At 33.3% G+C, this 27,143-nt stretch overlaps 2 protein-coding genes across 4 annotated transcripts in view; one reads left to right on the forward strand and one right to left on the reverse strand.

Moving 5' to 3' along the window:
- LOC128858660 (uncharacterized) overlaps nt 1–27,143 on the reverse strand; it is a 160,288-nt gene that overhangs the window by 22,268 nt on the left and 110,877 nt on the right. The gene's annotated exons all lie outside the window — the stretch shown is intronic.
- Nucleotides 18,914–21,647, forward strand: LOC128858661 (uncharacterized). Its single transcript, XM_054095109.1, has 2 exons — nt 18,914–19,653; nt 19,740–21,647. Exons 1-2 carry the CDS (start codon nt 19,142–19,144, stop codon nt 21,313–21,315), a joined length of 2,088 nt encoding a protein of 695 aa, XP_053951084.1. The 5' UTR covers nt 18,914–19,141; the 3' UTR covers nt 21,316–21,647.

A 27,143-nucleotide genomic window follows, 5' to 3' on the forward strand; every position in this document is an offset into this window, starting at 1 on the left:
GCCGACATTGTTATACAGATACCCAGAAATAGCAACAAAGTGTAAAAAAACGCATTAGTTGAGATCATCCTATTCTGTGCTACGGCGGTATGGAAGTATCTAGGCAAATATTCCCAGAGTGTAAATTTGAAGCCGCACTTATTTTTATGTTTTCTGAAGCTATTCCACTGTGCCGATATTTTCAATAGCAAGCCTTATCACATCAGTAGTTATTGTTAGATTTTATTGATTCACCCGGTAAATATCTTTTTAATTAACACACGACTGCGTTTTAATACTCTCACATGTGCCTTTTGTTTTGCATATACTTGTGTATGTATGCATGTAAGTATGAGTCGTGAATATAAACTACAATAAGCAAGAAAAACTATGGCTGTCACCTCTATTTGTTTTGGCCATAAAAACTGGCACCCGAAATGAAGCTAATTTGTAGACGCTTTAAATAGCGATTCGAATCGACATCGGGCGACATATTTACGTAGGTGTGCCAAAGTACGCAAAATAAGGAGGAAGGCGTGGAGAAAAGGGCACAAATGGGTTACACCAATTGATTTTGTGTATCGCTCATCAACAAATCTACAGCAAATCTACAATATTTGATTGACTGCAGATCAGATGGGCAAACATTTACAGCAAATAGCAAACAAAAGTAGAAACATGAATGGAGTAGTGCATACAGGCACACAATACAACCATCCAGCAATACTTGTATACATATAAAATATGAAATGTAAATATAGTGGAAATTTTGCATCAGTTAACGATAGCTAATTCAATTTAACACACACGCGTACACTCACACGCACGGCAGGTAACAATACCTGCATGCATATATGTACTCGTATATAGGTATGTATTTGTGTGTACGCCCACAAGGTGGTGCTGAATGGGTGGTTTTTGTTGGCCATACAAATGTGGGAAAATATTTGTTGGGTTATTTGTGGGGTTAGTTTGCTTACAGCAAAATAGCGCCTACGTGCTTACAAAAGTAGGTATGTAAGTAAATACTTGAGCAATTTTCCGGAATTCCAAATTGGCTGGATGTTAATATCTTTTTAATTAGAAAGAACTGACTCAGTTCCCCACTCAATGCAATTAATTAAAATTTACTTAATCATTATTTTTCAGAGAATTGAGCTAAGTTAAATTATATTGAAATGAATTTTTATTTGAATAAATATTATATTTCTTTTTGAATTAACATAGATTAAATTAAACTAAATTAAATTAATATTAAAATTTTATTTTGTTGAGTTAAATGAAAATAAATTAAATTAAATTTAACTATGTATTTAAATTAAATTAATATAAAAAAAGTTAAAAATTAAATTAATACAAATAAAAATAAAAATTTAATTAATGCAAATAAAAATAATGCAATATAATTTAATTTAATAATTTCATTTAATATCTTGTAAATAAATATAATTTAAATTCACTCAAACGTAAAATAATTCATTAATGTGATAGAATTTATTTTTTAAATATTTAACTTCATTTTATTGATTTGATGGAAAATATTTTATATTAAATAATTTTATTTTAATTTATTTAGTTTATTGTAAAATTATTGTAAATTCATTTAATTTAGTTTATGTAATTTACTTTAATTTGATTTAATTTTATGACTGTCTCTAATGTAATATAGTTTTATTTAATTTAATTGAGTGTGACTGAATTTATTTTAATTTACTCTAGTTTAATTTAATTTACTTAACAGTCTAATTGTTTTAATTTAATTTAATTTAATAATTTAATTTATAGTAATTTAATTCAACTCTAACTCAAATCGGTCTGACTCATTTGGTGTGATTTAACTTATTGTAATTTAACTTAATTTAATTGATGTGTTAATTTTATTTGATTAAACTTAATATGACCTAATTCATTTTTAAATAATTTAATGATTCGATTTAATTTATTACAGCTTAATGTAATGTAATTTAATTTTGTTTTATTTAATTTAATCTTATTTAAAACTAATTCAATTTAATCAAATTTGATTTAAACTTGCTTTAACTTAATTCAATTGATGTAACTCTAATTGTATTTTAATTTATTGTGGTCTAATTTGTGACTGTGGTCTAATGTAATATAATTTTATTTTGTTTTATTTAATTTAATTTAATTAAGTTTGATTTAATTTAACGATTGCAGTCTAATTGTTTTAATTTTATTTAATTTAATAATTTAATTTATTGTAATTTAATTCAACTTTAACTTAATTTGATTCCATTTAGAAGTTTTTTTTTATTTCATTTAATTTATTGTAATTTAACTTAATTTAATTGGTGTGATTTAATTTTATTTGATTTAACTTAATGTGACCTAATTTATTTTTACTTCAGTTAACGATTCAATATAATTTAAGACAGTTTAATGTAATCCAATTTGATTTGATTTAATTTAATCTTATTTTGAATTAATTAAACTCATTCAAATTTGATTTAAACTGCTTTTAGTTGATGTAATTTATATCAGTTTAATTTAAACTAATTTAGTGATTTCAGTAAATTTAATTTAATGCGACTTGATTTATTTTACTTTAATTCAACGTAATTCCATTTTAAATTAATTGAAGATTTTATTGCAATCAAAAATGTTTTTGTTTCCTTTAGTATTTATTATTTTGCCCCTACCAAACAAATAATTTCAATTAATTTACTTCTCTTCCACAGGTCACCTGACGTGCCAATTTTTTTCTTTGCAATCGAGATTCAAATTAAAATTATGCTAACGACATGAATAATTAATTTATTAAAAAGTCAATTGCCAATCGAATTGAGAGTAGCCATTATTAATAGTCAAATGTCAACGAAAACTCATCATTAGAAATTCATAAACGACACAAACAACAGCAAATGGAAGAAATGAAATATCAAAAGCAACAGCAATCAATGCATAAAGGAAATTTGAGACCATCGTAAAAGCGCACAAAAGTATGCCTCTTTATTTACTTTAATGCCAACAGATCAAACAAAACAATCTTACCAATATTTTGATTATATGAGAAAAAGTTGAAGGTAGCAAGTGAGTTGCGAGGGCAGAGAACGAACTGTGCGCTTTCCTAACTTATTCAGCTTGTACGTCACCGACGCCGGCGGCACCGCTTTCTACCTGTCTTCTACTTTTTGTACAGCGGCGGAGCGCGTTTTGTTTATATTGGCTGCGGCCGGCGCATTATTTTCATCAATCAAATTCAATCAAAAATATCGACGCCGCCGCAGCCAACTTTTGCCTCAGTCGCAGACTCTTATACTGTACTTTTTTCTCGTTTGTGTTTTTTTTCCACCCATTTTATTAATAATTCAATCAGCGAAAATCGCGGCGTATCATTTCATGCGACATCAGTCGGTGGCAAAGGAAAACAAAGACAAAGATTTGTGTGCTTTTACTTTTTATTTTACTTTGAATTTCTTAGACGCGTGCAACGGTATAGCCGTACACTACTGGCCTCCTGCCTTGCCTTCCTGCCTGCCTTTTGACTTTGTGCGGGTTTTATTTTTCATTTTGCTCCCTTCTTCCTAATGCTGCGCAATGCTGCATATTTACTCAAGGGAAAAAATTATATAATTCCATTAGTGCGATTTCTTTTTCATCGACAAAGAGTAAATATTAAGTACGCAGCAGCGCCGCACAAATAATCACCCCGCTGCTGCTACGCCGCCGCAAACGAGTGGAGAATTTACCAAAATAAGAAAAAAATAAAAAGTTGTTCTTTTTTGATCTACTCGCACTCCAAGGAGACGGGTAGCGGGGTGATTGTGTGGCTGCGGCTATCGGCCATAGACAGCTTTATTTCAGCAACTGCGAACTTTTTTATTTTTATATAAATTCCGTTTTTGAGGTTTTTTTTTCTTACTCAAGTCTCTAAATTTTTGGAAATTTTTTTCCCCCCATCAACTTTCAAGGCTCTGCGCCCACAAATGCAAGGCACCTCCAAGTTACTCAACAAATATACGACGCAGCATGCATGCCCGCACATACACATACACGCATACACACACGTGTACTTGTTTAGTTTGTAAGGGAAATAGAAAAGTACTTAAGCAAGAATCAATGCAAATATTAAATGATAAAAAATATATGGCATCATTGTGTGAGTGTAAAAGGAAAGTTTTACCAGGCATATCCTGCATTTTGGTTTAAGAAAAATAATCCCAGAAGTATGCAGTTCATAAGCAATTAAAATATTAAAGTTCTCATGCACAGCTTGCACTTGCTCCAATTATTCTGTAAAACAAAAGCGCAGTAAATACCAAATTAACTACCCACTAGAACTTACACTGAGTACAAAATACCTACTCTACTTCTTCCTTGTGTGTGTTTGTGATATTCAAATACTATTTTTTTTTTTTTTAAAACTGTGGATTTCTTTCAACTTCATTGCCAATTAAATTTCATAACGTTTGCATAAACAACGCTAATTAGCACCGTTGGGAATTGTTCTGTTTAAAAAGGCTGTGTGGGAAGTTAGTAGAAGAAGGCGTTAAAGGGGGTGGTGGTAGGGAAGTGCGGTTAAGATTGCAAATAGCGCGTGCCGTGCACGTGCAAAACTAAAGCGCTGGCAGCGCCCAGCAGGAGTGTAAAAATATTGAGCGAAAGAGTGTGTGAGTGTGTAAGTGAGCGAGTGAGTCGCGCCTATCTTGCGAGTGTAAAAATGAGAACCAATAGAGGGAACGAGGCAGTGAATGCAACAACGGACGTATGAGAAACCGCAAAAGATGATGTGTAAAGTAATGCCAGTTAAAGCTGTGTTGCTAAAACTTAGACGTCATTTTACTGAAATGAGGCCAAGCTACCGCACCAGCAAAACGTTTAACAATACGCTTCTGTTAGCGAAATCTCAGCTTAGCTTAGAAAGTATGGAGAGCTGTAGAGTTTAGATTCATCTAAGAGAGCCGTGAGAGAATCATGCTGTAATATAATTTTTTTTTAAATACAATTACAAATATCCTTACAAATTTGATTTGAACACTGATGCAAAAGCTGATAAAATATAATAGTCAGTTTTTCGCCACAATTTTTTGAGTAAATCCTTCTTTTCATACGATATTTCTGAAAATATTGAAAAATAGACTATTGCTTGGAAAATTTTGAGGGGTCATACAGTTCCTATATTACGGAAAAAGTTTCGTGTGAAGGAAAAGTTGTCGTGTGAAGGAAAAGCATCATGAAAAATAGCTTGGAGGAAAGCTATACAAAATCTGATTCAAATAACTCGAATCAGACTTCAATAGATTTCATTCTCTGGAGCGATCAACAAAAACTAATTCATCGAAGGTGGAAATCCAATACAACTAACGAAAGTGTTTCTACTGAACTGTTTGCCTACTTGAGCGAAAATTTTGGAGGTTTTTGCTATCCGAGATTTGCGAACGCTTCTCGCACAATAGAAAGCATTCGACTGCATTTCTGTATCGAACCAACCGTTTGGAGATGGATAAAGACGCTCGCCGCAAATTGGACCAAAAACTCGGTAAGAGTAAGATGACTACTGAACTGCATTAAATTTTACCCGAGTCATCGCGTGCATTTGCAGTCGGACGACTACCCAAAGAAGCTCACGATTCGATGCGTATAATCTGCTTCTAATAACGCTCGCTTAACAGCGGGCAATTGCAAATCAGTGAGCGTATTCTGCCTTGAAAAGAGTTCACTTTTCAGTTTAATATAGAATTACACTAATTTTCAATAATTCGTAGAAATGTAAATTCACTTTTCACGATTTCAGCAATGTCTCCTTGTATAATTAGTTTAATTTTCTCATTGCTTTTTGCAATTTTTTTCTTTCTTGAAAACCTAACAGCAAAATCAAAACAAACCAAAAATATTTAGAACAAAACCGATTACAGATTTTTATTAGGTGCTAGTGAATCGACTTTTTAACTATAACAGTCGAAAATTGTGCTTTCACCCAATTGTTATAGTTATTCGTGTTATTTTTGTTTTTTGTGGTACAGCGATAATCAAAAGGGTGTGCAATTTTAATTGGCCAATTTAATTACCAGTGCAAGCAATATGGCCCAGCGAAATGCCGCTGAAAGCAAACTGGAGGCGAGGTAGTGGGGCGGCAGTGCTCAGAGAAAAATATGTAGTGAGCGTCACAACCTCACACACACCCACACCCACACATACATATATGTATATACATACAAAAGGCAAGCAGTCAGCTAACAGCCACATGTTGACTTTCGCCAACGAAATTTTCCCCAGCCCAGTGCTGTGTGTGAAGGAGGCGAGCGAACACAGATGAAGGTGCGCTCTCGTGCAGAGTTTGTAATTAGTTGCGTATACAAGTGTGTGCGTGTGTATGTGTGAGCGTGGTTAGTTGAGGGGCTGCCAGCAGCATTGATGCGGCTACATACCTCGCGCTGCAGGCATTTGCTTACTAAGTAAAATTTCAAATATTTTCACAAGGATTAATGGAATGAACAAACGTGCACTCATTCATATATACAAATATAGCAGTAGCACTGCTAAAGCTCATATCTCGCACACTATAGTGTAGTGCTGTAGGATGTGAATATCTCGTACGTCGCAAACTTGTTGGCTTAACTGTAATATTTTTAATTGCTTAACTTATTTGAGATTTGATTGAGCGTAAGCGTAGAGTTTACCAAGCACATTCATATCTCCTTACAAATAGGCAAATATGCGCGCTCAGATACACATATGCATGCACACACACAAGAAGAGTAAAGAAATGCATTTGTTTGCGGCAAAGCATGTTTTGTGATTTTAATTAATTTAAACAAGTTTATTTTCGAAGCCGTTATTATTTGTTTGTGGTTGGGCGGAGAACGAGGATTTATATAGTAGATGTTTATGGTAAATATTCGGAAAAAGTTAAATTGGTAGTTAAAATGAAGCAATAATTTTTTGAACTTGAACTCATCAATACGTGATGGCAGGGCGTATGAGCAACCTGCATAAATGATAATGAAATCGCCTTTAGCAATGTAAAATAAAAATAAAATGAATAATAAATAAAAAAATAAAGTAAAACAAAAAAAATAAAAACACAAAAAATAAAAGCAAAAAAAAATTAAAATTAAAAATTAAAAAACATAAAAAAAAAATTAAAAAAATAAAAAAATATAAAAAAGAAATAAAAAAAGCAGAAATTAAATAAAAAATTTAAATAAAATTAAAAAAAATTATTCAAATCAAATTAAGCTAAATAAATGATATATTTATGATGTAATACAATAAAATAATAAAAAAAAGTCAAAATAAAGTATGATGAATTAAAATAAAATTCAAAAATAAAACAAAGTAAAATAAAATAATAAAAATTAAATAAAATATGAGTTGAAATAAAATGAAATTTAAAAATAAATATTGAAATTATATTAAGTTAAATAAACGATATATGATGAAATAAAATATAGTAAGGGAAAATAAAATAAATTATAATAAATTAGGTTAAATAAATGAAACACAATAAAATAAAATAAAACTGGGTGCAATAAGTAAATGAAATAAAACAAAATAATAAAAATAATATAGAGTAAGAACAAATAAAATGAAAGAAATAAAACTAAATGAAACAAAAAAATATTAATTAAATTAAGTTAAGCTAAATAAATGAAAAATGTTTAAATAAAATAAAATAATCTAATAAAATTAAAAATTAAATAAAATTCAGTAAATCAAATGAAATAAAAAATATAAAAAAATATAAAAAAAATAATAAAACTAAAAAAATTAATTCAACAAAATTAATTAAAATAAGTTATGTTAAATATATGAAAAATTATGAAATAAAATAAGGTAAAATAAATAATTCAAAATTAAATGAAATTAAGTAAAAAAAATGAAATTAAATAAAAAAATAAAAATAAATGTTATAAAATAAAACAAAATTTAATGTCATTAATGAATTGAAATTAGATTACCTTAGAAGGCTCTGCAGCATTAAATTTAGCAATTTTAATTTAAATATGGCGGTTGATGTTAACAGAATATGTATATATTTAAAAATATAAAAGTAGTGTATACAAATGCAATATACAAATATATATGTATATACAAATATTTGGACCTCTAAACCCGTTCTAAGGCGTAAATTATGTATGTAACTGACTCATAGATCTTTTGCTAGATGTTTGGTTGAACTCTTATAAAATTAGTGCCCTACGGCAGCTGATTTTTTGTGAAAAGGTTTTCCATGGCATAAAAACACTCCGAAGTCTGCCATTGCCTCTCAAAGCGCGGCCACTATTACAAAAACATAATAAAAAAGATTATTGTTCTATACTTTGTCTTTAAAAAAGCCCCATGACCACAATATTGCGCGCAGCAGCAAATTCATTAGCGAAGTGTCAGTTCTATTTTCACCAATATCTACAATACGCGTACTCGAATTGGTTTAAAAAAAAAAGAAAACTCAACAAAAGTCGAAAATGTCATCCATTTAGGATACTCAAAAATTCTATTTGCGCAGTGAAAATCAGTAAATTTTCCTCTAAACTCATATCACATCAAAAGCCGTCAGCATCAAAGTGCTATTATTACCTTACTGCAGTAATGTTTTCCTCGCTTTGACGGTTTTTTTTTTAACTTTTTTTTTGTTTTACTAATACTAAGTTGTCCGTCCGTGTGGGTTGCTGCTGCCGTTCACTACAAGCAATTCAAATTACCCGCACTGAACGATGCTATGTGCGTATATGTGTGTGTGAACCAGTTTGTTTAACATGCAGGGTAGTAAATGTATGTGTGTATGTATTTGTATGTATGCTATAGAAGCATTTCCGCGGAATTAATTTGTTTATTGCATTTTAAGTTGATTGCATAACTGCAACTGAAACAAGCCTTCGCGGCAAACGGAACCGCATAGACTTTTCATATTTGAGCGAAAAAATCTCACTCTGGCATGAAACAAAGAGTTTGGTTTCACGGATCTTTGCTAACAATGCAGGGAATTACCGTTAAGCACAAGCGCATACATACCCCCTACACATACATACCTATGCACATTTGCAATATTTCTAAAATCTTCTTTTCAACTCTCAATGCCGTTTGAATTTCGCCATTTGGTGTAAAGTCGAAAATTTACTTGCGCACGTCCCCACTTTTATTAGCTATGGACATGCATATGTACATACATCTGTACATCTGCCGGTGATCTATGTATATATGCGCGCGTACAAGTTTCGGTTGTTTGGTTGGTTGGTGTGTGGTTTATGAAATTTTTAACAAAATTCAAATTACGCTAATTGTTTGCCGTCCCAACACCCACACGCAGTTAACTTACGTAGTAATGGATACAGCATTACAACCCGCCTCCCCCCAGAGGTAGAGCTGAGATGGCGTGGATTTTGATGTGGCACCAGCACAACAAGCGCAGTGTACAGCATAACACGCGAATGTGCAACAATAAGCTGCGTCAAAACAATTAGAGAATTTTGACAACATATGCCTCCTTCAGTCCAATCCATAAAGCTATGGTGTGTGCATGTAATAGGAGCAGAACTCCCACTGCATCGCCGGATTTCTATTTTCCGCCATACTATTTATTTGTATGTATGCGGGTATACGTTCTGCGCGGAAAAGTGCGCTAATTAATAAAGTTTGCACACGTGTGCGCAATACATGCAACGTACTACCGTACCACACCTACATACACAACATGACAACTGCCTTGCTGCTCTCTACCCACCCGCCCTCCGTATACATTGCATTTTGGTGGTCCTTTACTGCGTCGCGTGAATTTATGCTGACTGCGCGCTAATTTTAATGACACACACATGCAGCAGCCGATTGCATTGCGGTTGTCACACACACACACACACAGAGTTTGCCGTTGTTGCTACTTTGGATAGTTCGAAAAGTAGCAGGTTGTTGTATTGCACTTTACCCCGCGAATTGGCTACTCACAAAGTTTTTATGTTGGGGAGGGTAAGTTGGAAGAGGTTATTGAGTGAAACATCACGAAATTAGGCACTCAACGGATTAGTGGGAAAGTCCTTTGTGTATGAGATGTGACAGTGCGTTCAACGAATGGAGGTAAGAACACCAGCGTAGGGCAATGTGTCGAAAAATTTTGGCATGAGCCCATTCGTATTTATTAGTTACCAACGCTACAGTGCACCACAAGGATGTTATGGTCTTAAGGGTTACGATGGATGACTCTACGGCTTGGTGGCAAAGAAAGAAGTGTACTTATTTTAAAAGTAAGATTTTTTTTAATTTCTCTTGATGAATTAATCACCATTCCTAATATTCTGCGAGCCAAGAAATACATTTTTAAAGGTTATGAAGGCATGATCGACAACGAGCAAATAGATCCCCTAGTGAAATCCCTTATATTTAATGATTCGAAATCATAAGTAATTAGGAAGAAAAAAAATTAGGATAAAAGTTGTTTTTTTTCCAAACTCGGTCGATGTCTTTAAATCTAATACATACGTTTTTTAGTTGTGTTAGATGGCTCGCGGAAAGAGGTGCTCTGACGAAGCAGATTTGCGACATAATTAGCAAAATGTGGTAAAAATATACTTCGAGGACGTACTACAGAAAAAAGATAGACCTCGACACAGTACAACAAAGCGAAGCCGCACAGATAGACACATAAGAAGACGAGCCTATAGCATAAAAACTGTCTACAAATACCGTGGACTCAGAAGTGGGTGAATAGCATTGGGCCTTTATGGATGCTGTTCTGGACACCCTTGAAGTAATGCAGTAAGTAGTCCCAGGTAGGGTGTCTCCCCAGAAGGAGAGAAGGGATTGTTATAGTGGCCACACCACTTGACGCAGTAGACGACGGTCGCTGTACGCGCAAAGGCATTTTGAACCGTACTCACCCTCCCCTAAAACAAGAGTATAATTAATTTTACTTTCTTTTAATTTATTTAATTTCGTTTTATTTAATTTAATTTTTTTTCTTTTCAATTTATTTGATTTAAATTTATTTTTATTTCATTTTATTTTATTTCAATTTATTTCATTTTATTTTATTTTTTTTCATTTTTTATATAAATAATTTTATTTTAGAATAGTTAATTTTGTTTTATTTATTTTATATATAATTGATTTTATCTTATTTATTTTATTTCATTTTGTTGTACTTTATTTTATTTTATTTGATTATTATTATGTTACATTTAATTTTATTTAATTTTTTACAAAAATAATTTTTTTTTTTCATTCATTTCAAGTTATTGTTTTATTTTATTTCAATTCATTTAATTTTACTTTAATTTATTTTATTTTATTTTACTTTATTTTAATTAATTTTGCTTTTTATCTGACCTTGGTTAATTTTATTTTTCTTGAATTTATTTCATTTACTGTAAATTTATTTTATATTAATTATTTTATTTAATTTTACTTTATTTTATATTACAATAATTTCATTTCATTTTAATTTATTTTATTCCAATTTAATTTATCCTGTTACTCATACGCCACGTTTAACAAGCAGAGATAATTGGGTATTCATATACTGCCACCTCCGTTCTCATTCATTTCTCTTTCGCTCCACAAACTCAACAACCAACTCGCATACTCTCACACTCTCTCATTCCAAAATATCGTGAAAGATTATGACACTCGCAATTTGCCTGCAGTGCATTTAGTGGAATTTATGTTATTGTTGTTAATATATGTATATTCAAAAACACATACATTCATATATACTCCAAACATATACATATGTGCTTACATATGTTAGACCTCACACACAAAGTTGGTTATTAATGTTGACCGTCAATTATGTTTTAATTGTCATAAAAGCTTTCACCCCGTTGACACATACAAATGCACACACCCATACACCTGCACATATAGGTATATGTATGAATATGTATATGCTTATGTACAAACATTAAAATTGTCATCTGTAACATTTTCATCGCATACCACCCATTATTCTGAACCGACTTGCATACATAGAGGTAGACAAGCGGCTGGCACACATCATTACTCTTGCTACCGAAAATCCATTTCCACTCTACTCTACTCAAACATATGCTGCTGTGCCTCTAACCGAGTGGTTGCCATTTTTGTTGAGCTTTTTTTATGCCAAAGAGGGAATTGAATTTGTGGAGCGGGTGAGTGCATGGTTTTTGTTGTCAGCGGAAAGTGCAAACAATTAAATCCAATGGGATAAACCAGTTGAGTTGAGGGTCGGTTTTGCGCCTGCTGCACTGCAGATTACTTATGGATGAGAGTGTGTGTAGGTGTATTTAAATATAGATATGTATATGTACATATGCCATCCTTTACATATATGGCTGACGATAAAATGGAAAAAGTAATAAATAGTATTTTGTAACATTCAGCAAGAAAATGAACAATCTATGCAACCTGACATACCAAAGTGTCCGAAATTAGCGTAGAAGCAGAAAGTTCAATTTTAACAATCCGTAAAGGGAATGATGATTAATTGAAAATAATTCCAAGTAATTAAATAAATGCATTTATATTTAGGTGCTGATGAAAGGGAAAATATGCTCACTTTTACTTATTTTTAAATGAAGTTAGAGCTTAATTTAAAATAAATAAAAAATATAATCGAATTTTGATGAGAATTTAAACTCAAGCAGCTTTATACTGCCCTGGGCATTAGTGAAAAAAATTGTAACCGTTCAGCTTACCACTTCGGTTGGTTGCAAGCCTTACTGGATACGAAACACAGTTCAGTGATTACCCCCTATATGCCTTGTAAGGCCACACACACACACTAGTGTACATTTCATAAACTTAATGAGAATTGTAGAGTATTGAGCAGTTGAATGAAAATCTATTGCAAAATGGTGCTCAAGATGCAATTTAATAAATTGGCCGAACACATGACTAAGAGGCTCTGAAATATGACGGGCTTATATATAGTTAAAAACCCAAATCATTTACGTACTTATACACATACATACTTTGCCCAATTAAAAATATTTGATCAAGTGCTTTTATTGCAGCGGTAGAAATTCAATAATAAAACAAATGCCAATATTCTCCTTTTTTTAACAAATAATTTTTCAGGCCAGTTGTGTGGTTGAAAAATGAGAGCAGATGGCAAAAGGTACCGGGCTGTGGTGTAAAGTTAAATGTCACATCACTGAAATAAAAGGATTAAATGTGGCATTGCAAAAATGAAGTGACCTCATGCGCCACAACACCAGCAACAGAGAAAGGGCACAACAACAGCGAGCGCAAAGCCAAAGTTGCACTGGCCATGGGTGATGCGCGTACCAACATTGCCGGATGTTGCAACTGCAATCGCGCTATTGCACAGCGTTCACTCAACCTCAATCCGACTGCTTCCTGCCACTATGCGATGACTCCACAGTGCGCGGTGCTGTGCGCCACACATTGCCCTCATCAGCGCGTTTTCTGCCGCCACCTACAAACGCCCGCGGGTTGTTTCGCTTCGAGCGCCGTTTTTGCATTTTGTATGCGCGCTAATTATTTATTGAAAACGCCTGTACTCACGACGTAAAGGGTGGCAAGCAACAATTCAATTGAGTGATGGGGCCGCGGTCGGGCATTTGCGCTTGGCAAGGCACGGCAGGTCACTTCATTTCCTTCAACCAACCAACCGTGCGCGCATGGCAATTGTAAAATATTAAAATTTGGGTGCAATTAATATTTTATGAATATTTGCCATTTTAATTAATTTTTACACATGATTGAAATTAAATAAAATAAAAAAGAACAACAACAAAAAATGCTGAACAAGCAATCTGCCGCAGAGAATGCAAGGACATGCGAAAATCGACAAATACTCCAGCGAGGCTCGAGTGAGTGAAACAATCGAAAAAAGCGATATCAATGCAGCACAAAAACGGTTGAGTTGAATGGGCTGGAGGGAGCACAAATTTAATTGCAAATCGTTTTTCCTGCGTAACGGACAGTCAATAAAACATAGCTGCATTGCGTAGTTTTTTGTTTTGTTTGTGGTAAATTTTATTGTAGCAGAAAGTGTTAATGGAATTTTGATTTTTGAGGTTTTTCATGCAAAAACACATACACATACGCAAGTGATCAAGTATTTACATATGTGTATGTGTAGCTCACTACGCTACTTTACTAATTACTGCACCCAAAGGTATGCTTCAGCAATTGTTGTTGGCATTTCTAGCTGTTGTTGTGAACAATGAATGGCAATTTTGATTGGATTTTATTTATAATCGATTTAATTAAACCGATTGACAGCGATAAGTCATTAAAAACTGACAGTTGAATGACATTAAGGTATGCAGCTAAAAAAGCTGATTATGGATGAAAAGTGATTGGTAAGTTTGAATTGAAGTCGGTTATTGTTGGGGCGTAAACAATAATTTGGGCATAGCATAAAATAAATATAAATAAACAAAAAACGAAACAAAGAAGTACAAATAAAATAGAAAAAAAAAAAAAAATAAATAAAATAAAATAAAAAACAAAATAAATAAAAATTAAAATAATAAAATAAAATCGCAAAATAAAAAAAAATTAAAAATCAAAGAAATAAGATAAAATCGCAAAATAAATTAATTTAAATGAAATTAAATAAAGTAAAATTAAATTCAATTAATTTATATTAAAATAAAATACTTTGAAATAAAAGACACAGTAATGAAATAAAAAAAAATTAATTATTTAATATAAAATATAAAATAAAATAAAATCGAAAAAATTAAATTAAATAAAGCAAGTACAATTAAATACAACAAAATAAGATTTAATTAAATAAAAAAAAATGAAATAATAATAAAAAAAATTAAATAATATATTAATAGAAAAAAATTAAATAAAAAATAAAAAAAGTAAAAAACAAAATATAAAAAAAATGTAACAAAACTAAAATAAAAATTGTTTTAACAAAAACTAAAATAAAATAATTTAAATTAGAATATATAGAACGAATAAACGAATATAGGCGGCCGCCGTAGCCGAATGGGTTGGTGCGTGACTACCATTCGGAATTCACAGAGAGAACGTAGGTTCGAATCTCGGTGAAACACCAAATTAATATAAGAAAAACATTTTTCTAATAGCGGTCGCCCTCGACAGGCAATGGCAAACCTCCGAGTGTATTTCCTCATAAAAATATCTGCCGTTCGGAGTCGGCTTGAAACTGTAGGTCCCTCCATTTTGTTAAACAACATCAAGACGCACACCACAAACAGGAGGAGGAGCTCGGTCAAACCCCCAAAAAGGGTGTACGCGCCAATTATATATACTATATATATATAGAAGCTCAAGAAATTAAAAAAATTAACTAGAAATATATATAAAAAGCTCAAGAAATTAAAAAAATTAACTAGTAAATAAAATATGGAATAAAATCAATAAAAAAAAAATTAGTTAATTAAAATAAAATTAAGTAAAATCAAATTTAAAATAACAAATTAAAATAAAATAGAATGAAACAAAGAGCAAAATTAATAAAGAAGTAATTGAAAATTCAATTAATATGAAACAATGTAGCAATAAATAAAATACAGAAAACAATTCGGTCAACCAGAATCCTCCTTTAAATAGCATTCAGCATTTTTATTGCCCAAAAATCGGCCCGCAATTGAATTGAATCAGATACAGATTATGTGAAACCGACGTGACTATTAGAGCTGTCAAAAGCGACATGCAAGCTACTAATTTACCAAAATAGCTAATAAATGAATGCATGACAGCTACTGAGACCAAAGAAACCAACAGCAAAAACGCAAGCCAACATGACAAGTACAAATACAAACTAGCTGCAGCAAAGGGGATGGTCAATGCAAGCCATACGAATAAAAAAACCTCAAACCACAGCAAAGAGTAATTAAAAACAACTCAAGCAAATACAAATCGCACATAACTACGATAAGAAGCGAAAGATAAATAGGAAAAAAGCGAAGAAGAAAGACCACACACAAACATACGTTTTGGATTTTGGATTAACGAAAATTTGAATAAGAGCAACAAGCAAAGCAAGGATCCCCACAAGACAATTATCAAAGCTGGATTTGTTGACGAAAAGGACAAACAAGCCGCCTTAGTAGCTGTGCATGTGCACATAAGTATACATACATACATGCTAACGTTAGAAAGAAGTGAGTCAACCACACAAGACAAGTAAACTCCCCATCAAAAATGTTATAAAGAAAACCTGTTATTTAACAGGTCGACGCCAAAGCCAACGCCAACCTCCACTTGCCGCTTACCTCGATAAGCGATTTTCGATAGCACAAGCAAAATGAGCGCACAACAAATCAATTAAGGCAATTGAAAGGCAAACCCTCCAAAAATACCACCAACCAGCTAGCCCGTCAAACAGTCAAAAGCAAAAAACACAACACAAAAACAGAAAAAGACAAAGGCAAAGGTAAAAAAAAAAATTGTAGATTTGACAACTCGACAAAAGCTGTCCCAATGCATAGACCTTGGCGATAAGGGTGAGAGAGGGGTTTGAAGAGCCAACATTTGACCAAAATAGTGGCAGGCAGCAGGTACTACACAACAGCGCATCGACACGGCACACATATGTAGCATAAGCCAAGGCGTTTAACAGGCAAAAGAGAAAAAAAACAATAGCGCGCTCACGCTAATTGGCCAAACGAAGGACCCGAAGCAATGGAGAGGACGACGTACAAACTCGACTAAGAAACACGCGCGAATTGAAAAAAATATTTGTGAGAATAAATGGTGAGCTGTCCAAAGATTTATTTACATATTGGCATAGTAAAAAAAATATATAAAAAAATATATAAAAAAAATATTAAAAAAATATAAACATATATAAGAATATATAAAAATATAGAAAAACTATATATAAAAAATATATATACAAAATATTATAAAAAATATAAAACTATTAATAAAAATAAATAAAAAAATATTAAAAAACTAAAAAAATTATTAAACAATATAAAAAAAATATATCGAAAAGTACATAAAAAGTATATATAATATAAAATGAGTACTGTAGTAGTAAAATTTGATAAAAAAATATAAAAAGGTATATACAAATTTATAAAAAAGTATATAAAAATATATAAAAAAGTATAACAAAAATATTAAAAAATTTGAAAATTATAAAAAGATTAAACAATTATAAAATAACATAAAATAAAAAAATATAGAAAATAAAGCATTTGAAAACAATACAAACATAAAATAAAAGAATTCATAAACACATGCGACGACTACCACGCGGCCAGCAAAAACATATCCCTAAGGGCAATATTAGTTCAAGACTGATGCTACACAATTCAACACACAGTAAGACACAGTTGAATGATTGTATGCAAATTGGATTAAAGTGATGCAGTTATTTAAGGCAATTAAAAGTAAACAAACTAACACTGCGTAGAAGGTGTGTGTTCAGAGAGAGTGAGTGAGTTTGGCCTCTGCCTTACTGGGGTAGTGGTGAATGCAATGACAGCGCGTACTGCAGTGAGTGAGTGAGTATTGTTCGGCTGTAGGTGAGAGCGGGAATGCGAGCGCTCAAAATGTTAAATTAAGCTACGAGGAGAGAGTACGTGCGAGAGTGAAAAGTGGAAAGCCAGAGCTAGGGTTGTCACCAATTTTTGAGCAACTAGGAGGCTGATGTAATATATACATTTTTTTCTTTCTAAAACAAGTCTGAGTAACTAAACGTTCAAGGTTCTTTCTAGCTCGTTTATGGAGTTCAGCTCTCTAGAACTCATTACTTGGTGTTAAAATTGAACTTCCCCGGCCATTAGTGACATTGTTTTGAAAATTTTCTACAAATAAAGTGAACAAACATATTGTTTTGACTTAAAGACATAAGTTTTGACTTAAGTTTTTTTTTTTTGTTTTCATAAATTAATTTTAAAAATTTTTTGTTTCAATATTTAATTGTTCTTTTATAAAAATATATTTCATTCTACAGCAAAGAGCGCATTAATTCAAACTTAAAAAAAAATATATATAAAAAAATATGTTAAAAAAATATTTAAAAGAGTATAAAAATATATGAAAAAAATAGAATGTATAATATATGAAAAACATCTAAAAAAATATACAAAATACACAAAAAAAATTATAAAAAAATATAAAAAACATATATAAAAATATTTAAAAATATATATAAGAAATAAAATAAAATAGAAAAATAAATAAAAGAAATTATAAACACATGCGACGACTTCCCTATGGGCACATTGGAGAAAATCAATCTTCCATTATTCATAATAGAAAATTTTAAGTGAAGTACTAAATTAAAATACAAATGTAAGCAATTTTTTTCTGAACAGTTTCACCCACAATTTTACCGATATCTCTATTTAAAATATATAAAACATATTTCGTATTTTGTTCACATTTCCGAAATGTGAAAACCATAAAGCAAGCGTCTCTTACAGCTCTCAGCGATTCCCTCTCAACTCCCCACTCACTCATCGCATTTATTGCTCTCCCACACCACTCAAGCAGCGCTGCCGCATATTGCCTCTCTGTTTACATATGAGAGAACATTGCTCACCTGCAAACAGGAAAACCTTCACACGCACATACCTAAATCAAAGACAGACGGCAGTTAATCCTACAAATTGGTCGAAAATATGAAAATTTACACTCGCGCAAACGTATGTGAAGTCATTGTGGACTGTAGGGAATGGGATGGGGTGGAATGAGCGCAGAGTGCAGAAAGCACACCACAAACACCCACACGCACGCACAAGTGAATGAGTGAGTGTCTGTGTGCGCGTTTGCATTGTGAAAACCAAAAGGGACACCAATTAAAGCAGTAAAACATGCGTACGCGCGCAACGACACAAACACATACTCACATACACTCACAACTCACTTGAAAGGACGACAGACAGTACGAAGAACTGCCGGCCGACGACTAAACCACTGCATGCTGTTGATGATGATCAACTACACTGCCGGTGGTCGGCCAGTCATGGCCAGAATGTTGCTTGTTTGTTCGCCTGATTGTATGCTTCATTCGGTTAGCTATAAATACGTGCGCTCAATTACGGTCATAAATCAGTTCAAAACGAATTTCGGACGCGTGCGGTACTAAACAAAGGGCTGCGGAACTAATTGGCCAATTAAAATTTGTAAACGGGAAGGAAATTCTAGCGCCGAGCAGAGGAAAGTACTAACAACGTATTATTCAAATTATTTTTGCACGCTCTTCTTGCTTGTGTCTAACAACTTGCACACAAAAGGATTAGTGCTTGTTGTTAAGTGTACGAAAATGTTCACTAATTGGCTAACGGGAACAACTGGCGGTGGTGGTGCTGGCAACGGCAGCACTAATGGTAGCGCACCTGTCAGCAGTAACGGTAGTAACGCCAGCACAGCTGCAAGCAATGCAGAGGGCACTGTGTTGCCCGTTGGCACCGTTGCGGCTGCTGCCGCTGCTGCTGCTGCTGGTTCTGTGGCGTCGAGCATTATGTCCACACCGCCCGATGTAGTGCTGGAAGTGGGCCCGACTGGTCCTGCTAGTGTGCGCTTTGTGGCGCATAGTATTGTGTTGGGCATGCACAGCGGTTACTTGCGTTCCGCCATACGCCTGGACGAGAATGCGGCCATAGTAGGCGCGGGCAATGAGCTGGTTTTGTTTTTGGGAAATGTGACCGCGGAACAATTCGCGCCGCTACTCACCTACATGTACACTGGCTATTTGGATTTGAATGTGGATAATATATTTGGTGTGCTATTGGCGACGCATGTGTTGCATATGCCGCGGGCACTAGAAATTTGTCGGTGAGTTGTGATGCTTTTTGATAACAATACGAGCATGCACAACGCACGCGAAATTTACTAATTGCCTTCACTCTTCTCCCTTTCAGTTCCTTTCTAGCGCGCGCTCAAACCGAGGGCTATCTAGCCAGTGGTAATATGGCTGGCCAGCCATCTATCGCCCAAAACGCAAGCCCGAAAATCATACGTCCCATACCGAGTAAGGCTACACTTCCGAATTTTGGTTTTTTGCCGCTCAACGCAACACATCAGTTGCCGCTGTCACAAGCTGCTTTGGCAGCCAACAACAGTGATTCCTTCAAGCAGTTGCAGCAAGCGTACAGCACTGGGCCAGTGCTGGGCGTACACAATCGCTGTGCCGCTGAATCGCGCGCGTCAAACGGTCATGAAATCGATGTCGACCGCACACATTCCACACGCAATTCGCCCGCTGACGAAGACGACGAAGATGTGGAAGTTTTCATCGACAACAATACCAAGTCTGACGTGGATGGAGAGCTCGATTGCGCCATTTCGGTGACATCCCACTCATCGCACAATAATCGAGACACTGCTGGTGGTAAACATGAACAACATGAAAGCAGCACGGAACGAGAGATCGTCGTCACTGTGGCCGAACCACCAGTGCCATTGGCAAAAGCGCGTGCGGAACGTGACAGAGAAGTCGCGCGTGTAGCACATAAGTCAAACACAAATGCTGGCGGCACAACTGCACACAGCACAAGCAAGCGCGAACGGCGCAAACAAACGCGCACGCAACACAAATCAGGTGGCTCGCGAGTATCTGGACTGCAAGTTGCCAAAGCGCCCATACCTGCTTCGCAGCTGGACAACAACGAAAGCTCTAAAGTGATCATCGATGTGGCAAGCTGCGACGGACCGGTGCGTTTTAGACGCATACTCAACACCGCCTACGGCCACAAACCAGAGGACTACGCCGTCATGCCCGAGCGCACACAGCAAAGTGTCTCACTTTCCTTTCACCAACAAATGGCGAAGGCTATCAGTCAACAGCGACAGCTGGCCACAGCCAATGAAGAGTCAGAAAACAGTGAATCTAGTGGTGGAGGCGGTGGCGGAAATGCGGCTAGCGGCGGTGCTGCCGGCAACGGCAAAACCAATAAGAGTGCCAGCAATGAAATCTACGTCTGCGTCTATTGCAAGCACACCTTCAAGTCGCAATACTGCTATCAGAAGCACGCCAAGCGGCATCTTAATCCGTTGAGTCTCAATTGTGCTGCTGCAGCGGCTGCAAATGCAGCTGGTGTTTTAGATGCCGATGAGAAAATAACGTCGGCAGCTAAGTTCGCGAACGGCGGTGGTGCAAATAGTAGTTTCAATTTAGCGCGCAGAGCCAGCATACCGCTGCCGATTGTGACAAGTAAGCAGGACGCAAGCGAACTGCTGCGTCGTGAAGTGCGTCCGCTGGACATGAATGTGCAATACTATCCTTGCAAGACGTGTGGCAGCAAATTTCCCAGCTACTATTTTGTGCACAAGCACCGTAAGATGTGTCATGCAGAGGAGGAGGCGGCAGCAGCGGCAGAGACGGCGAGCAAGCGGGAAAATGGTAGTGGAAATGGCGGCACAGCAGGCGCAGGAGGCGGTGGTGGGTCGGGTGAAAGCAAGCGCGAAAAATCGGCAGATAAGAAGATGGTGGATTAGGACAAGGAATTAAAAAAATCAAAAAGTTAAAAAGCAGCGAAGTGACACTCCTTTTGGAAGGCAAATGCTTGGAATAAATTTCAGTTAATTAGAAATCAACAGCCAAGCAAAGTGTTGCATTAGTTCTTAAGAAGTACACGAATTTACAACAAAATGCTCAAAAATATCATTGCGGAAAACGGCGCAGAACACACGAATTTAATTAGCAACTTAATTAATATGAAATGTAAAAAAACAAATTTAGCACAAATGAAATTTAAAAAAATAGCCAGAAAATGTAGAAAAAACGAAAAGGAATAAATAAAATTAAAAAAACATCAGAAAAGCGTTGATAAACTCGAAAGCCTGCATTTTTTTTATTTACTTTTCAGAGAAGCGCCTAATTTGCAACAGAAAAAGAAAAGGATAGCACAGCCACTAGGCAGGATGCGCTTACATATGTGTGTGTATGTGTGTTTTAGAAGATGAGCGTAAATTATTAGAAGATGAGAAAAGAGACACTGCGCGTATAATATTTAAAATTAATTACAGACTTATTTGCCTTTTGCCAGCAGAGGCAGAAAATGCAAAGGAAACAGACGAGCAGAGAATGCGACATAAAATAAAAATCTCGACTAAAACTGCGCTAATTTGGCGAACGAGCAGCAGGCCAGCCACATAAAGTGCCGCAAGAACAGTTAAACATTTTAAAATTTTAATGCAATTCACTTTAATTAACACACAAGGGAATGAAGGAAAAGTAGAGCGAGGGGAAAAACAGCCTGCGACCGGGCAGGTGAAATAGAAACAGGGAGGAAGGAGGCGGTTACAAGTGATAGAAATAGGCGAATCACGGGCAACAACTCCACAATTACTTCGACTACAAACTATGTACACTCATGGGCAATAAAGCAGGTGTGCAAACTTTTTGCCTATTTTGTTTTTGTTTATTTAGTGTCGATTAACTTTTCATAGAATCAACAAAAATATATAAACCGGTTTTTTTCAAAATTGTTGCAAAAATTGTGAAAATTCCGCAAATTTTCAACAAATATTTAAACTCGTTTTTTGTTTTTTGTTTAAATGCCTATTAATTTTTTATAAAAGCACAACTAATTATATTTACAACAAAAATCAACAATTATACAAATTCCCCGAGTTTTCAACAAAATTTCAACGTTTTTTTTTGAAAGTTTTTCATAATTTTTAATATGAATTTTTCCATTCAATATGCATCCAAGTCCAATGAATTTTAGTAATATACATTAAAGTGCAAGTTGCAAGTAGCTACAAAATACCGTTGATTTTTACCATTTTTTTTTTTTTTTGCTGACTGACTCGGATTTTCTTCCACACAAAGACACTTTTTGATATGGAGAGAAATTAAGGAATAATTTTGCAATAAATGTTGCTGCCACTCAGCTTTTTAAATTTTCTACTTAGTAAAAAAATTGTAAGTAATCACTTTTTTTCACTCGGAAAATTTGTTGCTACTTGTGGTACCTCTAAGAAACCCTCTAAATAATCAGGCCACCAAAGCCAAGCCAGTGATTCAATTAGAAATTTACTGTTATTATTTTCATATGAGGCACGTTTGAAAATATGCGGCTACTTTTTAAACGCATAAAAACACTAAAAACCACGCCAAGTTTTAGCAGTCAGTGTAGGTATGGACAGTAGAAATATTTAACAATGAAAAGCGCGCGGTTGGCTCGCTCCACACGCACATGAAAGCAAAGCCAAAGAGAAACCATTGCAACAAAAAAAAAAGAAAAAACTGTTGCATAAATTATGGCATTTTAAAAATTATATCCGCTCATTGGGGATAATTGAGCAGTTTAATGAAAAATGCCCCAGCCTGAATTGGTTGCATACGAAATTACTTGGCAGCAATGGCAAAAGGAAAGCACAAAAGCAGCACGCATACCACCTTCGTTGTTCGTGTGGATGGGTGGCGGGAGCGAATGCGCAAGGCCAAATGCCCGCGAAAGTATGCAACTAATAGAAGAAATAAGTGCGACTGTGTGTGCTTGTGCGAATACTTATAGCTGGTAGGCGCTGGGTACGAACATAAAATATCAAAAATTATAGAAAGAATTTAATTTTTTTTGAGTCACTTCTATTGAAATAATAATTTGTGGTAGTAAAACTGTGAAATCCTGCATTTATAGAAAAAGAGAACAAAACTTATAATGAAATTAGAGCAGAAGTCTGGCTTTAACTTATTATTTAATATTTATAAGTCAATATATTTTTTGGTCAATGTGCAGATCCAGTACCCACAGCCCCTAGCCGTAGCAGCTGCCAATAGATTTAGCCTTTGCACGGCTCAATAAAGGTATTAAATAAAAGCTATTCGAAGCAGAGATTTAAAAAAAATATATTTTCATAGGGTTGCCATATAAAATTTAAACAAAACTTTTAAAAGCAAAATAGTTTTATCACCGAAATTGGGGTCAAGCCACTAATATATGCCATGCCGGGTTGCCAAGTAAAATAATAAACAAACAAATTAATAAATCTTTCAAATTATTTTAAGGCAATAACGTTTAAAAAAATAAATAAAAATAAAGACAAAAAACAGTTTTAAAAATTGAAAATGTTTTTAAAGTTGTATTCATTATATGCGCTTCTCAATTCCTTTTTAATCTGGTCTGCCACTGAAATAAGAAATCGTATTCATCAACTTTTTAAGCAAAATTTTAGAAATTTTTTATTTGGAAAATTATTTATTTATTTTACTTATGGAGGGACCTATAGTTTCAAGCCGACTCCGAACGGCAGATATTTTATATGAGGAGCTTTTCCATGGCAGAAATACACTCGGAGGTTTGCCATTGCCTGCCGAGAGGCGACCGCGATTAAAAAAACACTTGTTCTTCATTTTTGGTCTTTCACCGAGTTTCGAACCTACGTTGTCTCTGTGAATTCCGAATGGTAGTCACGCACCAACCGATTCAGCTACGACGGCCGCCCGATATTTTACTGATTTTACTTATAAAATAAGATATTTCAATTTCAACTAAATTTAACTCTCCGTTGGGCACTGGGTCGGGCCAGACTAGCTTTTTCATCTTTGGACGTGAATTTAACATATTTCTATTATAGCTAACAACTTGAGCATCCAGGGAGCTTCTTAAAATTTAATTTTTTATCGATTTATGGGCATAACCTTTTTAAAAAGGATCCTCGAACAAGACGGTAAGAGGGCAGACCCGGGCGCACAATCGAAGGTCTTAAAAAAGTTCTTCAACGGAGGGTTAATTAGAGGAATTTCAACAGTTTTCATTAGCCACAGACCAAATTAAAAATTTTAATTCAAAAATTAAATTAAATATTTATAAAAATTTTATTTAACGAATTAGTATAAAAATTAAATTTTCCAAAAATACATTTTTAAGTTTAAGAATAAAACTTTGAGAAAATTTTTAAAATTTAAAATAGATATTTTTGAAAAAATATTTGTCAGTTATTTTAAGAATAAAACTTGTTTATATATATATTTATTTTTTTATATATTTATTTTTGAAAATACATTTATTTTATTTATAATATTATATAAAGCAAAACATTTACAATAAATTTAATTAGAGGACTTTCGTTGGGTTTCGTTGCATGTCGCTTGATACTTTATAAGATTTTAAATTTTTTTTTAAGATTAGGGTTGCCATAAAAATATTGAGTGTGCTATTTTAAAACAAATTTAACTACTACAAAATGGGAAGCATATCAGTGATATTTAATGACGTGTCTTCAATTTAGGTCTCTGGCCACAGATTAAATTTAGAATTTTAATTATGGTAAAAATTTAATTATTGTAGAAAAAGAAATCGAAAAAATTAAATTTAAAAAATCGATACAAAAATTTAATTTCCAAGAAAATTTTTTTTAAATTTAAATTAAAAATAGGCTATTAATTTGTTTGTTAGGGAAAATATCACTTTTTTCAACTCGAAAAAAATTTTTTTAATTAAAAATTTAAATTACAACATAGGTAAAGTTTCAAATCTAAATTAAAAAATTTAATGAAATAGTGTAGAAAATTAAATCGTAAAAATAAAATTAAAAAAATCAATGGAAAAATTTAATTATGAAAAAATTTTTTCACTATTTTCAATTTGGTGGGATGTGCAAAATTTTTAAAATTCAACATACTTGAAAATTCAAATTTTTGAAAAATTATGTTTTATTTATAATTTAAATAGAGGATAAATTGAAAAAAAGATTTAAAATTATATTAAAACCCAGGTCAAATTGCAAATCTATATTAAGAAAATCAATCAAAAAATTGTATTAAAAAAACATTACAAAAATTTAAATTTCAGGACATTTATTTCATTAAATAGTGGTATTTCAATTTTGGTAGGATGTGCAAAATTTTTATAAAATTCAACATACTTGAAAAATCAAGTTTCTGGAAAAATATTTATTCGTTTTATTTATAATTTAAATAAAGGACAAATTCGGACAGAGTTACCATACAAATTTGTGTTGAAACTTTTGTAATCAAATTAGTAAAATTTTATAAGTTATCATCGGCGTTAATTCTTAATAAAAAATTATTAAAAGTTTCGAGCTAAATTAGGAAATTAAATTTTTTTTTTGAAATATGGCATGAATGATATAAGATGTATACAATAATCAAAAATTTCGCGCCGTCAAGTTAAGGTTTGTTCGACTTTTTCTTAACCCGTTTTGCATCATTCGACGGAATAATCCGCGAACGAAAATTCTCTCCTATCACCAAGAACGGAATAATCCACTATAAATTATCTTTTTGTTAACGTTTGAAGAAAATAAATAATTTTGGTTACCCTGTAACAGTCTCTTTCATTAGAACAAACAGTAAAAGTCTTGCCGACGAAAGGTGCATGCAAGGGCGATGCAAAAGAGTTAAAATGTTGACTGGCTGGCAGGCAATAGTTGGGAGTTTGTTCTTAAAGAATCCTTAATTTTTTTTATTAGAAAAATGTGCTTTAAATTCGTTAAATAAGTTCAGTTTTTTTTTAGGTGAGAATTTTATTAAGTTTTACTTTATTTTTGAGACTTTTCTGTAAAAGTGAAGACAGCGATTTACTTAAAATGCATTTTTGTTCAAATAGATATTTTTTTAAATAAACAAAAAAAAATGTTTTTTTTTGCTTTTTTTATGTTATGTTCTTAAGTTTTTAAATCCATTTTATATCATATTTGAGCCACAAAAATATCAAAACTGCTTATTACTCGTAAAATTTCTAGTACATATTAGTTCTTTTTTGCAGACCTGAAATAATTGGCTCATATTTTTTAAGCTCATTTGTCTCGCAAAGACCATTTTATTTTATATATATTTTTCGAGAAAAATCGGTAAATTAGCATATCAGAATTTTGCATATTTTGTATGGTTTTTTTTATTTTTTGTTTTTTCTTTTGTAAAATTGCGATAATAGCTCCGCGCTAATTGCATAATTTGTTAATTATAAAAAGACAAGTCCACCGAAAAAAGTTTCAACACTAATATCAACAAAAAAAAACAGCGGCTAAGCGACTCAAAACTGATAGTGCAAATTAATAAAAAAAAAAAAAAAACTTTTAAGAAAAGTTAATTAGAATCATATAATTAGAAAAATTAAAACAAAAACACGCGCAAATTGATATTAAAACTCATTAGCGTGAATTGAAAAATGCCTGCAGCAACTGAAGGTGGAAAGCTTGTGTGTGCAAAAACCTGAAAATTCAATTGCGGACGAGTCGAGAAAAAATAAACGCAAAAAATATTGAATAATTAAATGAGCGCAGTGTAGAAAAAAAATCGAAATAGTAAAAAAACAACATGCAAGTGTGTTCTTGTATGAGCACACACTCCCATA

Source organism: Anastrepha ludens, chromosome 3 (assembly GCF_028408465.1).
Source record: "Anastrepha ludens isolate Willacy chromosome 3, idAnaLude1.1, whole genome shotgun sequence".
Taxonomy (NCBI): Eukaryota; Metazoa; Arthropoda; class Insecta; order Diptera; family Tephritidae; genus Anastrepha; species Anastrepha ludens.